We start from the raw sequence: 16,938 nt of genomic DNA, 5'->3' as shown, positions 1-16,938 counted from the left end.
AAGGCGTTAGACCATAAACAGGCAGATAAGAAAGAAAAGTTATGTAAAATAGATAACTTCATTGTTTTTACCATGTAAGCAGCACAGAGAGCTTGTTGAAGACTTGCTCTCTATTTGAACTTCATTGTAATACATAATATCGGCTTGAAATTTCATGGTAATTATGGCTTATGTCTTGTGGCGATACTGCAGAGTGCATGTCTCGTGATCTCAACTGAACATTGCAAGCAGTTTAGGCTACGTAGCATTGTTGCCTATGCCAGCCGCACGTTGTCTGCTGCTGAAAAAAACTACTCAGCAACTGAAAAAGAATGTCTGGCGGTCGTGTGGGCTATCCAGAAGTTCCGGCCTTACTTGTACGGACACCCCTTCCGAGTTTTCAGCGACCACCACTCTCTGTCTTGGCTGGCGAATCTCAAGGACCCATCAGGTCGTCTCACAAGATGGAGCCTTCGGCTGCAGGAATTTGATGTGAGAATTGTCTAAAAGTCTGGTCAGAAACACACCGACGCTGATTGTCTCTCCCGTGCCCCCATCGAACCCGCACCGAAAGATACTGACGAGGACTAGGGTTTCCTTTGTACTCTTCCATCTCTAAACGTGGCTAAGCTCCAACGCCACGATTCAGAGCTGCAACCCTTGATTGAATACCTTGACGGATGCCGCCAACAACCCCTGCAGCAGTTCGTGCGTCACGTGTCCTCTTTCTGCTTACGCAGCGACATCCTCTACAACAGGAGCTTTCATCCAACGAAAACCGTTTTCCTCCTGTTGTTCCCGCTTCTCTCTGCGACAACATTTTTCGTGGATGCTACGAAGAAACAACATCCAGGCATCTTGGTTTCAAGTGAACTCTGGCATTGATCAAGCAGAAGTACTACTGGCGAAAACTTACAAAAACCGGGAAGCAGTACGTCAGAAGTCGTCATGATTGTCAACGTCGCAAAGTTCCACCAATGAAACCAGCCGGTCTGCTTCAGCCTGTACAACCTCCTTCTCACCTTTTGAACAGGTTGGGATGGATTTACTCGACCCGTTTCCCAAGTCTTCAGCTGAGGATCGCTGCATTGTTGTTGCCACCGATTACAGTGTAGACCGCTTATAACGTAAGATGCCAGAGTCGCGAATATCCGCACTATAAGCAGTACCATTGAGCAACAGTGCCAGACCTTAATCGAGAAAGTGTAAGAATTGGGTTGAAGATGAATATGCAGAAGACAAAGATAATGTTCAATAGCCTGGCAAGGGAACAAGCATTCAGGATCGCCAGTCAGCCTCTAGAGTCTGTAAAGGAGTAGGTTTATCTAGGTCAATTTCTCACAGGGGACCCTGATTATGAGAAAGAAATTTACAGAAGAATAAAATTGGGTTGGAGTGCATACGGCAGGCATTGCCAAATCCTGACTGGGAGCTTACCACTGTCGTTGGAAAGAAAAGTGTACAATCATTGCATTCTACCGGTGCTAACATATGGGGCAGAAACTTGGAGCTTAACAAAGAAGCTCGAGAACAAGTTAAGGACCGCACAAAGAGCGATGGAACGAAAAATCTTAGGAGTAACGTTAAGAGACAGGAAGAAAGCGGTGTGGATCAGAGAACAAACGGGGATAGCCGATATTCTAGTTGACATTAAACGGAAGAAATGGAGCTGGGCAGGCCATGTAATGCGTAGGATGGATAACCGGTGGACCATTAGGGTTAAGGAATGGATACCAAGAGAAGGAAAGCGCAGTCGAGGTCATCAGAAATCCAGATGTGATGATGAAGTTAAGGAAATTGGCAGGCGCAAGTTGGAATACGCTAGCGCAAGACAGGGGTAATTGGAGATCGCAGGGAGAGGCCTTCGTCCTGCAGTGGACATAAATATAGGCTGATGATGATGATGATGATGAAGCAGTACCGCACTATAACCAAAGCAACAATTTTCAAGCCCGCACATATGCAAAACATGTGCATCGAGCCGCCACGTGTATGCGACAGTCGAGGAATGCGGCTAGAATGTTTGCATTCAATTTATAGTCGAATCTCGTTAATTCTAACCCAATCACGCGGTGGCGCCTCTGACCCGCTTTGCCCTGGCACCGCCATAAAGTACAAGCTTAGGCGAGACCTCTCAATGTCGCAAACAAAACAAACAAAAGAAAGAAAAAAGAAATGTGGCGGAAATTTCACCCTCTCTCAAATGGCAAGGTCGCCGATTCTGCGTTGCGCCGGAACATGCGTGTACTTGACGTCTCAACCACATTACCGTAGCCACGCGTAGAAAATGGCAGTGAACCCTTCTTTCTCCTTTATGCTTCGTCTACTTTCTAGTCACGTGTTGACCTTGCACGCTGCGGCTATGGCGCAGAGGGAAGCAGCGGTGCTGTCCCTGGCCGGCCACCGAAACTGCGCACGCCGGCAAACGCCCGCTTCCCGATAACGGCAGAAAACAAAAATTCGAGAAGCTGGCGCCGGGCCGGCTGGAGCGGCGGCGGGCGCACACAGTGACAGGTGAAAGTGAGGGAGCTACGAGTTAGGGCGAGGGGAGCCACCGAAGCGGCGGAGTTGCCAAGGCGAAATCCGCTTCCCTGCCGCCCTCCTCCCTCACATTCCACGGCCTCCGCGTGCGCCCTTCACCGTGCCGTGCCAGCGCCACCCGCTCCCTGAAGTTTAGTTTGCTGTCGTTATCATGAAGCGAGCGTTGGCCGGCGTTGGAAGTTTCGTAGCCCTCGCTCGCTATGCGCGCTGTGATATTTCACGACTCGCACTCATGATTCTGGTTTCAGCCTCACTGGCTGTTCGTTCGCACCACGTGCCCTTCTCCTCCACTTCGTCTCTCTTTCTTCCTCGAGCACTCCTTGGGGCGCCCGTTTGAGGGGAATGTTCGCCGTCTCTGCTGACTTCCGTACTCCCAGGCAGCCGCACTGTAACCGGTATTTCGTTTCCCGCAACTGCACTATAAGCGATACGTGTATACATGGAGTCCGATGGGAAAATTAACGGGAGTCTGAAAAGACCGCACTATATCCGGTCCTGCACTATAAGCGGTTACGTTATAAGTGGTCCATACTGTACTTGACTAGATACAGTGAAACCCAAGCCGCTCAGCGAGCTACTCCTTCAGATGTGGCCAACTTCTTTGTCAAAAATATTGTCATGTGACATGGTGCTCCAGCTGTCGTTATCAAAGACTGTGGTACAGCCTTCACCGCGCAGTTGGTCCGAGATATTCTGCAGCTGATTGGTACAACGTACCGTATGGTAACTGCATATCACCCGCAGACCAATGGGTTAACCGAGTGTCTCGACAAAGCAATTGCAGATATGCTTTACATGTATGTCGCCACGGGTCATAAAAATATGGACGAACTGTTCCTGTATGTGACATTTGCGCATAACACTGCACTTCAAGAAACCACTGGGTTTCCTGCTTTTCGTCTGGTCTACGGACGCGATGTCACCACTATGCTCGACGTGATGCTCCTGCCAACTTCGTCTGATACGACCGCCTCAGATACAGACGCTTTTGTTCAGCGTGCCGAAGAAACACGGCAGCTTGCACGACAACGAATTCTATGTCGGCAAAGTCAAAATGCTCGTCGATACAACATACGCCACAGGGACCTAACATACAAGCCGGGAGATCTCGTCTGGGTTTGGACCCCTATACATCTACGAGGCCGCTCAGAAAAATTATTGCACCGTTACATTTGACCGTACAAAGTTTTACATTGCCCAAGTCAAGTCAACTACGAAGTAGTCCCTGCAGAAATATATTACACGAATATCATATATGTACCACGTTCCTGTGGCATTGTTCACATCACCACTTGCGCTAACTCCAATTCACAAACTTTGTGGTGGTGCGGTCCCTGTCCTCCACCTGTTGTCTTTCTCATTTATTTTAATTTCTCCCTGTGGTATTTAAGCCGTCACCAACTTTTGTGGCTTAACTTTCACCGTTCCTTCGTGTAGTGGCATCGATATGATGCGTCCTTTTTTTTTTTTTTTTTTTTTTTTGGAGGGTGAGGTAATGTCACGCATTAGTAACACTGGAGGATGAGCACGAAGAAGTTGTTTTGTGGCTGCTGCATCTAACAACAGCTGTTCCCTATGAACTGACTGGTTGCCTTTTCCTCTCGCGACAATATATATAGTATTTTTGTTTCATACATACTGCCAACTCCAGCGAGGATTTTAGCTCTTCTCCACAGACTGTATTCCTCCCTCTAAGTGCGATCTCTCATGGGGAGGAGCGCGAGCTCAAAGGCTTAAAAATTTCGGGAAAGAGTTATTGTCCTCATGGTTCTTAACCCCACACCTAGCTGCCCTGAGGAACTGTATTGTTGCGATTCAAGTTCTTTTGCCATCTCCAAAAACTAGATGAGTAGTGGGGTTTGGAGTGGTCAAGGCAAAGCTGTTCAGTGGTAAGAATACGTTGTTCTGATAGTCTGTGGACGAGAATATTGGGCTTGGAAAATAAATCTCTCGTGCATGTGCAGAATATATCTGCAAACGGTGTTCACTAAGGGTTTGTAAATGCTGCTGCATATCTGCAAAGGGTGGGCCACGATGGGTTACGTTGATCACTAAGGGTTTATAAACACTGCTGCTTATATAAATGCTTGGAAAAACAGTGCTAAAAACGGGGCTAAACAAAACGACACAAGACAGTGTGCTGTCTTGTTTTTGTTTGGTTCCGTTTATAACGCTGTTCGGTTTTCCGAGTCGTGTACCAACTAGGTCATCAATATACATTATATAAGTGCATCGATTTTTACACGAAAAGGCATAGTCATTTTTTTTATTCAATACATCATTTTTTAAAAATATAAGGCATATAGCATAATTTGATGCGAAGTGGATGCAAGCCTTTGCAATAAAAAGGTTTTGTTTGAGGTTAAGTGAAGTGTTGTTTCGGCAACGTAAAAATGTGCATACTCATTTTCTGTGTGTGTGTGTTATAAAAGCTGTGTTATTATTACAGTATGACTGTTTATAACGTAAGTCGCCGGAGTCGCAAATATCTGCACTATAAGCGGTACTGCACTATAACCAAAACAACGATTTTCAAGCCCTGCACGTATGTAAAACATGTAGACCAAGCATGAAGACACGGTTTGTACTATCGCGCGCGCAATTACGTTTTCGCCAGTCAGCTGGCGAAAATCTAATCGCGATGTAGCCGTGCTCTCCAAGTTCGGGAGCTTTGCACCGAGTTAAAACGAAACAACTGTTTGCCGCAACCGCTGCGGAAAAAACTGTGACCACTATCGACGCGATTGTGAACGGTGACTTTGCGGTGCTGAAGGCACGCGCCCGACGCACGCACCAAGTCTGGACGAATTAACTACCATTCGGCGCAACAACTGCAGTCGAAACTGCGGTGGCTATCTATGCGATCATCGATGGCGACTACGCAGTTTTTTAGGCACGCGTAAGAACGAAACTACTGTTTGCCGCAACCGCTGCATCGAAAACCGCGGCCGATATCGACGCGATCGTGGATGACGACTACACAGTTACGAAAGCCCGAGGCCAACGCGGTGTTATGCGCGGTGGTAAACGCAAGAATACAGGCTTTAAAGACTCAAATAGGCTCGAAGCGTTCCGGCGTTGCTGTCATTCACATAAGATTTCAACTGATGTCTGTGGCGATGCGGACTCCGCCGCTTTGTTTCGGTTGGCTGCTAGCGCCGTTCTTGTTCTCTTGCGTCGCACATTTACGGCGCTCCTCGCTCACCAAGCTCCGAAAGTAGTTCGAATTAACCGATGTGCGGCCAAATAAGTACGAATTAATGAGAGTTTGATTGCGTTGAATATGCATACGCCGGCCGGGAGCACACACCTTGTTGAGAAGCGTGCTCGCTGCCGCCCTTGTCGGCGAGATTTTCCCGCAGAAGCCGCATTATAACCAGTATTTCGCCTCGCGCGGCTGCACTGTAAGCTGTATGCGTATACATGGAGTTCTATGGGAGGGTAATGGGATTTGGAAAAGGCCGCGTTGTAGCCAGTTCTACACTACAAACGGTTACGTTATAAGTGGCCTATACTGAATATAAATGAGCTGTAAGGTGTCAGGCAACGGCAAGGAGCCACAATTGCTTAGCTGGAAAGAGAGATGCACTCGAAAACACGGTTGCATCTCTCGATAGTCTTCAAAATTCGGCGCCAAATAATGAGTTACGCATCTGTGATCAACTTCACTCGCTCACTTCAAGATGTGATGATACAGAAAACAGAATGCGACGATGTAGTTTACTGTTTTTCGGTATTGATTATGAGGAAGGCAAAAACTAGGCTGTATCTGAACAAAAAGTAATAAAGTTTTGCTCTGACCAGCTTGGCATTATCATGGTGAACGCACAGTTGGAGTGTGTACATAAATTGGGACGCTTTTCTTCGGAGAAACATTGGCCCATCATAGCACGATTAGCCCTTTTTAAAGACAAGCATATATCTTCGCGATTGCGCACAAGCTAAAAGGTACTGAGTATTCGATATATGAAGATTTTTCTTTATACACAAGTCAAGCTAGGAAAAAATAATTGAATTTGCCAAAACAAGAAAACAGCCTTTCAAACTTGCAATAGATAATGTTCGTATTATTGGCACCACTTATGTTTATGACCTCGCTACTGACACAGTTGTGCCGTCAAAACTGTTGCTAAAGAGGGCAACATTTGCTGCTATAGCTAAGAAATCGCTATCTTCCTTAACGTCACCGCTGTTGTTATCGTACACGAACATTCGCAGCATACTAAACAAGCGCGATGCGTTGAGTGCCTATTTTGAAGATGATGATCCCAATATTGTAGCTCTGAGACTTGGTTGTGCACCGACATCACTAATGAAGAACTTCTTCCCAAGAGTAACAAATATAACATTTATAGGCTGTGGGGTCTCACACATGCTCTTGGGACAAAGGAACGACAACACAGTAGTGCAAACAATCAAAAGGGCATTTATTGCACTTTTCATACCCTAATACACACTAGCTGAATTACTACCAATAGAACATTCACATGGGCGCTCCACAAATCAAGGAAGTCCGACTCACGCGACCCGATAGTGAGCGATTATGTTCGCCCCATGCTATGACACCATCGCCTAGTCGTTCACGTGTACGGTCACGTGAACGGTGGCATGTTTGAACGATCCGTGTTCATCCATACCGGTGTCCTGCTCCTCTCCTAGCCTCGCGAGACGGTCCCGTGAAGTGGGCCGGCACATGCGCGAAGTGTTCGTGCGTGTTGTTCGCCGATCCCAAGCCAAAGGGGAAGCGCCTTTGACCTTTTTCTCCCAAGTCACCCCGCCGTTCGGTGGCGTTAGCATCGCGATACTCGCGCCATGTCTTGCAATGCGCCGCTACCACCACGACCCCGCCGGCGCTTGCAATGCGCCGCAACCACCACGAGCCCGCCGGCACTTAGCCACGCCGTGAAGCCGGATTACAGGAGATGTGTGAGAGTCACGCATCCCCACATTCCCCCCAACCTTAAATCACTACACATGCTCCGGCGAAACATGTCACACGGTCTATCAACGTGCGCGTCGTGAATAAAAGTTAGTACATGCAACAGTGGCTGTGCCGAGGGAATGTCCACACGTTATCCACAACATGCGAGCCGACATTATCTCTGGGGTTCACCGCTGGCGTCCGTTGGTCACAGCACCACGTCTGCAGATTCGATGGCACGACTCCAGCCCAGGACTCTGGAAACGACGACGCAGTCAGCATGAGCAAGCGTCGCTCGCGCCGACGCACCCTCCCGGCGAGAGCCGCTGGTGATTGCCGGATCTTTTCCCAGCCGCCGAGGGTTGCGAGCCGGACACAGGCGGCCGCCGAAATCGCTGCGCCGAACTGGCCACAGGCATCTGCATCGCCTGGGGTAGCTCGATTGTAGTCCGGGGCAGCAGCGTTGACGATGTGCAGGTGACAGCAAACCAGGGGTGACTCCGCTCACGCTGCGTACACTCAACGCACTCGACAAAGTAGTGCAAGGGAGAGGAATTCGGCATACGCATCGCCCACGTGGTACGATGTTCAATTCGGCTAGCAAAATTTCGGGCGGCATTTCAGATGCTAAGTTCACGTGAACAAAGCTTACTTGAGTCGACCGAGTAATTTCAATTCGTGTGAGGCGAACTAATTAGGGAAGCAATGTGCGACACCTCAACACCACGGTCACCAGGTTGTTTCCCTCAACGTGCGACAGGCGGCTTTGTAAAGCCTTAGGCCTGATGCTTCGCTACTTTGACAACAACCGGCATCAAAAAAAAACATCACCCAAAATGGGCACAACAGGCAGCCGCAAGGAGACGTTAGCTCTGTGAGGTGGTCCTACCCTGCTCGGTGCACACAGCATCCGAGTTGACGGCGCCCACTGTCCCAGACGGTGTTGGAGCGCCCGGTGCCAGGCCGCAATACCAGTCAGCCCATAGCGGCACCCGTGGCCCGCGGCCACCCGGCTCTCTGAGCCGCGACTTCCAAAGTCAAAGAGATAGAAGAAGCTATTTAAATAAGAAATTCGGACCACCCACGAGGCTTCCGTACTCACTCGCTTCAGGCTTGCCAATGCTCCGCGGGCGCTAGGCCTCGCTCTCCCAGGATGCAGACCACGTGGCTCTTGTACCGATGAGTGTACTTCATCAAAACACTCGCGAAAAGGCTTAGCATGTTGAAAAGTTCAAACACGCTGCAGCAACCGTCGCCTCGCTCAAGAAAGCACACTGCCGACACTTGCAATCAAAATCCACGCTAGGACTACGCTTCGGTTGAAACAAAGTTGTCTTGAACCGAGCAAAACTGTTAAAATGATCGTCCAATGCCCCCAAGAGGCCCCACGTTGGGCACCACATGTGGGATCTCACACGTGCTCTTGGGACAAAGGAACGACAACACAGTAGGGCAAACAGTCAAAAGGGCATTTATTGCATCTTTGATACACTAATGCATGCAAGCCGAATTACTACGCATAGAACATTCACATGGGCGCGCGACAAGTCAAGGAAGTCCGACTCACCGCGACTGGATAGCGAGCAAATATGTTCGCCCCATGCTATGAAACCATCGCCTAGTCGTTCACGTGTACGGTCACGCGAACGGTGGCATGTTCGAACGATTCGTGTTCGTCCATACCGGTGTCCTGCTCCTACTCCTAGCCTCGCGAGACGGTCCCGTGAAGCGGGCCGGCGCACGCGAGAAGCGTTCGTGCGTGTTGGTCGCCGATCCCAAGCCAAAAAGGAAGCACCTTCGACCTTTTTTTCCCAAGTCACCCCGCCGTTTGGTGGCGTTAGCATCGCGACACTCGCCCCATCTCTCCCAATGTGCCGCAACCACCACGACCGCCGCCGGCGCTTAGCCACGCGGTGAAGCCGGATTACAGGAGACGCGCATCCCCACAGTACAGTGGCTAGAATGGGGAAGTGTGCCGAGCGGCACGCAGCGCCTATGGGGCACATTGAAGCCGCCGGTACCGCAACGGGGCGTGCGCTGTCGTTGACACGTCGCCCGACGCGAGTCGCGCCGGTTGTGCTGCTTTAGTGAAGCCGCCCGCCCTGACCTGTAGAAAGTTACGTTCGTTTCTTTTTGTGCTGCAGCAAGTCTATATGTGTACTAATCGTGCAAAAACATTTCGTGGCTGGATGCTACTATCGTACTGCTGCCCAATTTTTGCTCACCATGATATGTCTTAGTTTCTACGTTTTGGTCAAAGCTCCCAGCAGTGACAACTGTGAAGGGGGCGATCTGACACTTCTCCTCAGCATTGAGGATGCAGACCATGAACTGGACGCACTGCTGGATAGTGGGAAGTTTGAAGAAGCTTCTCAAATGATAAAGAAATCCACAATGCTTTATTTACGCAGTATATAGCGCAGAAGCACACGGACGGTGAAAGCAACAGATGGAACACAGCTCTAACAACTGAGTGTTTATTGCACGAGAGCAGATATATGTATATCGACACACAAAAGGAATTTACAAGGAAGACATGCAAACAAATCAACCTAGCAAGTTCAACTGACACAGGCGCCTAACGCGACAAACACTCAGTTCTTAGCGCTGCGTCCCGTCTGTTTATTTCGCCGTCCGTGTGCTTCTGCGCTACTGTGTAAATAATGTCCTACCAACTAGCCCACCAGTCTGTCGTTTTGAATCCGCAATGCTACCCGACCATGATTACCCTGAAAAGATGAGCGACTCGCGGCTAGTCTTCTGCATGACAGGGTAAATATATACCCTGTAGTCTGTGTGCAAGAAATGTTTTGACGAGATCCTTGTTGCCACCGGCAAAGCCATCGAACAGGTGGTGATGTTCACCAAGTTCTGCGTCAATGGGGGCCTCATTCACCCTTCGGAGAAGCTCTTCTCATTTGTACAGACGCCCTTGAAACCACTGTTTTCGATGTGGTTCAGTTACAACGAACTGCACAGTGACAGCTTGGAAGAGCTTTTCTACTGTCTGCACAAAAGCGACGTCATATTGGGCTGTGCACCGCTTGGCCCCAGCCTTGCCAACCAAGTTACAAAATAATTTTTGGTCATCCGTTTTCCCTTCTACACGAAGGCACTCAACAAAGAGAGAGTCTTCCCGTGAATAGAAGCACCTGAAGCTCAGTCGTGTCACTTAGCAGAGAATAATATAGGGCTGACAACATTCTGTTTGAACTGTTTGTGAACAATTTAAAACATTTTTTTTTTTCTCCTGAGAAAAAAAGCACCAGCTCCGGTGCGTCGCGTAGCAAAAAATAATCGATGACAGAGAATGGATTGTGAGCCACTCTTCAAAAATTAGATTTTTGCGTAAACAGTGCGTCAAAAAATAAAATGTTTGCTTCCAAGGTTCCACTAGGAAATTTCTTGCTTAGCGTTCATTAAGGTGTCAGCCGGAGTAAATCGTCTAAAGCAAGCTACATTCTACCGTCGACGCACGCTCAACCAGATTGTTACCTTGGCGCCTTTCAATTACAAAAGGGCTAGCATAGCCACTCTTTTGCCATTTGCCGCCATACACGAGCGAGAATATATATTATGAAGCTTTCTTTTTTGTTATTGCAAATGCGGCTGCACGCGCGGACGATCGTTTTCCATGCAGCGCCCTTGCACTGCGGCTGCTAGCGGCCGTTGCAGCCAACGTATAAACGTATGTCAGCGCCACCTGGCGGTTTCCTCCCAAAGGGGCACGCGCGAGCCGGCGCGTTCAACACACTTCCCCATTCTAGCCACTGTACCCACAGCGCCCTTCGACCTTTTTCTCCCAAGTCACCCCGCCGTTCGGTGGCGTTAGCATCGTGACACTCGCGCCATCTCTCGCTATGCGCCGCAACCACCACGACCGCCGCCGGCGCTTAGCCACGCGGTGAAGCCGGATTACAGGAGACGCACATCCCCACAGCGCCCTTCGACCTTTTATTCCCAAGTCACCCCGCCGTTCGGTGGCATTAGTATCGCGACACTCGCGCCATCTCTCGCAATGCGCCGCAACCACCACGACCGCCACCGGCGCTTAGCCATGCGGTGAAGCCGGACTACAGGTGACGCGTGAGAGTCACACATTCCCACAAGGCATGACCGTAGTGGGAAGAGGGGTGGAGGTGTCCTGATTGCTATAAGAAGCTGCATTTCATCCCTTCTGGTAGGCACAAATTTTCCTGACGAAATAGTTTAGGTCGCATGTGCAACAGCCTCTACTGGTGTTCTAGTGTGGGTACATGTTATTGGCCGCCCAATACTGACCACTCGTTTCTAGGTGTACAGTTTGAAAGCATTACATGTGCTACTCAACAATGTTCCACGGCTGTCGTTTATTTCCTGGACGACTTTAATTTTCCACTTAATGATTGGCCAAATCTGTCATCGTCCTGCCACTCCTCTGCTGAATTTATTAGCTTAACACTAGATTAAAATCTAACCCAGATAGTCGATCAAAAAACCCGTGGTCCCCAACATCTTAGATTTAGTATTGACCACTGCACTTGATACCGCCGGGCCTGTTGCTTACATTGATGGCTTGGGCGATCACAAACTTTTTCAATTAAACATTAATATTCCACAAACTTTCTATGGGGTTCAGACAAAGCATTAGCGATTACAATAGGACCGACTATCAAAATATTAATGCTGAATTAGCTATCTTTCTTACTGAAGAATTTCTGCCATTCTGGGAACTTTTTAAGCAAAAGTTAACAGCACTGGTAGAAAATTATGTGCCAAAAATCTTTACAGCAAATGAAAGGTCTTATCCTTGGTTTACTAAACACCTTCAAACATTGAGAAACAAGAAGCGTCTGTATCGGGCGGCCAGAAGCGAGAATCAAGCCTCATCTTGGGTGGCATACAGTGATTTTCTGAAATGTTACTGCAAAGAGCTATGCGCAGCCGAAGACAAATATTTTTCACGAGACCTGCCATCTTTCCTAATCAATAACCCCAGGAAATTCTGGCAAGTTACATCACCAAATACCACTGTCTGCAATATTGTGCTACATGTTGATGGCGAAAGCCCTTTCAACAGAATTACATTCCAGCATGAATAGCAAACAGTAGACTGACTGTGTATTCTAAGATTTTTCGAAGGCATTTGGTCATGTCGCTCATTATAGCCTCATCTCAAGATTAACCGCACTCCGACTGGATTTATTAACTTTATCTTGGCTCTGAAACTTTCTGGCCTTGCGGCAGCAGTTCAGTGTTGTTAACAACCACTCATTGCTTCCTCCTGACGTTACTTCTGGCGCACCGCAAGGCAGTGTCCTTGGTCCTCTTCTTTGCAGCATATCAAACATATCATTGCAGATAAGACTTTTCGCAGACAATTGCATTTTATACCATACGATAACAACATCCGACGACCATTTATTATTACAGAATGACCTTAACCTTCTCAGTTTCTGGTGCAGTACATGGCAGATGACCCTGAACTCAGACAAATGTAAAGTTATGTCCTTCTCATGAAAACATTCAAACTCTCGCTTTTCTTATGTCGTAAATAACACCGCTGTCCCTCTGACATCGTCCTATAAGTACCTAGGTATTGAGCTTACAACTCGTCTTTCCTGGAGTACACACGTAACAGCTACCTGTGCAAAAGCTTCAAAAACTCTGTGTTATCTCCGACGGAACTTGCGTAAATCCCCTGCTACAGTTTCTAAATTAGCGTATCAGTATGGTCACCACTTCAAAATTATTTAGTTTGTATGCTAGAATCAATTCAAAATAGAGCAGCACGCTTCATCACAAGTAACTACGACAGAACTTGCAGCGTAAATAAGATTAAAGCAGATATTACTCTCCAGCCACTTGAAACTCGTCGCACGATAAGTCTTCTTTGCCTTTTCCATAGATGTGTTCATGGTAATCGACCTCATGTGTTGCCCTTTGTAGTACCAGCACACATGTCACGTCGCCTTAACAATAGCCATAGTTTCATGCGCATATTTGGCTATACACTCATTTAATGCATCAGCACTAACAGATCGTGATGCCTTTCACGAAGAATTGCAAAGCTTCTTGTAGAAACATTGTACAGTTAAACCTGCTTATAACGAACCTCCATATATCAAATTCCTGGATATAACTAAATTTTTCTATTGCCTGCCGTTACTCCATAGAAGCACATGTATTTGAGACCTCTACGTAACGAAGTGGCACCAGGAGACCCGCTCGAAATAACGAATTTTCCCCGCCGACAACCTAGAGATTTCGTCCTAAATTTTGTCATTTTTGCACGAACAGCAACCGGAAGCACCTTCTCCAGTGCGATGAAATGCGGAGCGAGCGCACGTGTGCATGCGTGCGAGCGTGTGCGAGGCGGGCCTACATGCCTCGACACGGCAATCTTGCCGCCGCGGGCGTGACATTTCCCCCTCCCTTCATGGAAACCTGATCCTGCCGCTTGCTGCAGCTGGCCTAGCCCGCCAAGCCGGCACTCTTCTTTTCCAGTCGATGTTGCCAATGCGCTGGCAGACGCTGTGACACATCACACTCGATGAGTGTGGACACGCGCTGTCAAACGCTGGCGGCGTGTGGAAGCGCCGCTGCAGAAGTGAGCAAAGTGACCTTTGTGCTGTTGTCTATCGCTTCAACGCAAACTGAGCACCGAGAACACACAGAACGCACACAGCTATGAGCCACCGACGCACCTACACTGCCTAGACTCTGCCCCAATGCAGATCGCTTTCAAGATGCAGCCCGCGCGACCGCGTGCCGCCGCGCAGTACGCAGTTGATGCCAGAGTACAGTACAACGCCGCCCACTATCCCTCCCCCCTCATTCCCTCGCCAGTGCCTCGAGCGCAACGGAAGCGCGCTTCCTCCCTGCTTTTCTTTCCTGCGCGCACGAGATTTAGACGCAGTCGTCGGCTCCCCTCACACGTTTTCACTCGCACATACAGCATACGGTGCGCGACGACTGCGTTATCGCCCTTGGACTTTATACGGAACATCTATGAGCCAAACAAATTTTTGGGCCACAACGCGTCATAGACACCATCTTTAGATAGCAAATACAGATCTCAAGGGCCATACTTTTGCTGGCGGAAACCGAAAATACGTCATAGTTGACGCCCCCGGCACTTTGTGCGGCCAATGCCATTGTCAAGCCACCAAGCCAAGCAACATGAAAAGTCAGAATGGCCGCTCGGGCCGGCGCGGGGTGGCAGTTCGCAAGTATGATGTGGGAATGGTCCCAAAGTTGCGACGCAACAGCGGGGTTTCCAATGCATTGGGTTCTATGGGAGCTGTGCCGGGACCAGCCGATAACGACGTAACAGCCGGGGAAAATGCAGCACCCGGGAGCGTAACAGCGGGGTTTTACTGTAACACTATACGACGCTACGACACCATCGTGACGCTCGCTCTTCGTTTCCGATGTCTCGCGCTTGTACGAAACCACACGCGTCCACGCATCCAGTACCTGTTATGACATTCCACGGATGAGTGCTTCGACGGAAACCGAAAACGGGTGCGCGTTACAATCAAGGGCGTGTTAGGGAACCTGCATATAACGAAATCCTCTTTATAACGAAGTTTTTGGGGAATTCGTCATTTTCGTAATATCCAGGTTTAACTGTATAAGGATGTTACAGTAAAATCTCGTTACAAGAGACACTTGGTTATAAGAGACATTTGAAAATGGTTTGGTTGGTTTTCCTATGTTCGCCATGTTAGCAACATCGCATACAAGAGAGATGATTACAAGAGACACTCTGTTACTAAGGACAACTTTTTAGGTCTCTATAGAGTAAGTTGTTCACTATTTAGAAGAGACACAACCCAGATAGGGATCTCCATCCAACTCGGGATAGAAGATCCTGTGAAAAACTGCCCTGAAGATAAAGCTTGGGCCTGCATCCAAGAGACCGCAGACGTTCCAGAATCTTTCGAGGAGTTTGTGTCTGCAGATGTGGACCTTGTGTGCTCGGAAGAGCTTACAGATCATGCAATCCTCGCGCAAGTAAATGGTGCATGTGCCCTAGAATATGAACTCGAAGGAGGACGATGACGAGGACATTGCTAGGCAGAAAGTGCCGGCAGTTGAGGCTGACGAACATCTAAAAGTACTTTAAAGGTATTGTGAGCAACAGGAAGGCTTGCAAAGGAAGGCTTTACCTCCAGAATTTGGGAAGGAAGCTAATACAATCTGCAGTCACTAAATAAACTACTATGAATGACTTCTTTAAGCCTCCTGAGAAACTTCCTGTAGATGTGTTCAAACAGATATTGGTGCTGATGTATAATAAAGTGATCTAATCTGACTACTCAGTGTTTTTAGAATTTTTGGTTACAAGAGACATGTTTCCCGGGTCCCTTTGTAACGAGGTTTTACTGTATTGACCTGCTTTCCTTCCCCGTTTTTCTTACTTGTATTTTTGTATTTTTTGTGTGTATGAGTATATTACTGTGTTTACGCTGTATAAAGCTTAGCCTAGACAAACATTTTCGAACTTTGTTTTACTTATCTTGTGACTGCCTGTATTAATATTTATATTGATTACTCCTGTTGAAACACTTACTTTGTGTCCCCCCTTACATAATGCCCTTAAATGGGCCTGTAAGGTATTTTAAGTAAAAAAAATAGATCAATAACTTCAAGGTAGAGGTATCTATGGTTGCCGCAAAGTTATACCAATCGATAAGCTTTGAAAAGTTATGTTTCGGTCAGAGACTAACCTTTCTCAAGACAGGCGAAGCTGTTCAATGGGAAGAATAGATTGTTCTGCTAGTCTGCTAATTCTGCTAGTTTTGAGAAAGGTCGGTCTCTGGTTGAAACGTTGACAGTTGACAATAACCAGTTTTTTTTTTTTTTTTTTTTTTACAAGATGGGCATTAACTTTTCAGTTATATATATATGTGTGTGTGTGTGTGTGTGTGTGTGTGTGTGTGTGTGTGCACGCACACACATGCACAACCCCCCCCCCCTCTCTCTCCCTCTCTCTCTCGTCTCCCGAAATAAATTTCTTACTACACCACTTGCTCCAAGTACCTTGGCCAGCTTTAGGTCTCCGTGTACAAGTTAATATGAGCACTAGTTAGTATGTTCTTGTATTGCCCCAATTATGCACATGTTAATGCTATAGCTGTGTTTTTTTTACCAATTAATTTTTGCTTTCACTGCCAGGTTCATATGTATATTTATCTGTTCTTACAGTCAAGCCATTTTCAGGCAAAGCCTGCACCCAACCCAAACCTCGTGTTCCGCCCAAGAAACATATCAGCGCCACCAACCAAACCAAAGCCATTCAGGCTGGCCTCGGTTGAGAGGCACCAACAAAGCCTGCAAGAATTTCAAAAAAAGGTACCTGGCACTTTGGCTTAGCAACCAAGCAGTCTATTCAAATAGCTTTCAAACTTTAAAATATAGTACCATCACTACATCCTGTATTCCTCAAAACTGCACAGTGTTACCACATCTTTTGCATAATAATGCTGTTATACAAGCAGTCGAACAAATTT

General features: G+C 47.8%; 1 protein-coding gene across 2 annotated transcripts in view; it reads left to right on the top strand.

Annotated features, from left to right (window-relative positions):
- The window catches only part of LOC119433738 (titin-like), a 74,560-nt gene that overhangs the window by 49,541 nt on the left and 8,081 nt on the right, over positions 1–16,938 (top strand). For both annotated transcript variants that reach the window (XM_037701001.2, XM_049671687.1), the window contains exon 12: positions 16,634–16,780. In XM_037701001.2, coding sequence (XP_037556929.1) covers positions 16,634–16,780 — 147 coding nt within the window. The remainder of the gene's footprint in view (positions 1–16,633; positions 16,781–16,938) is intronic.

This window comes from Dermacentor silvarum, chromosome 1 (genome assembly GCF_013339745.2).
Source record: "Dermacentor silvarum isolate Dsil-2018 chromosome 1, BIME_Dsil_1.4, whole genome shotgun sequence".
In the NCBI taxonomy this organism is placed as follows: domain Eukaryota; kingdom Metazoa; phylum Arthropoda; class Arachnida; order Ixodida; family Ixodidae; genus Dermacentor; species Dermacentor silvarum.
Note: the sequence above shows the minus strand (reverse complement) of the source record. Positions and strands in the feature narration are given on the sequence as shown.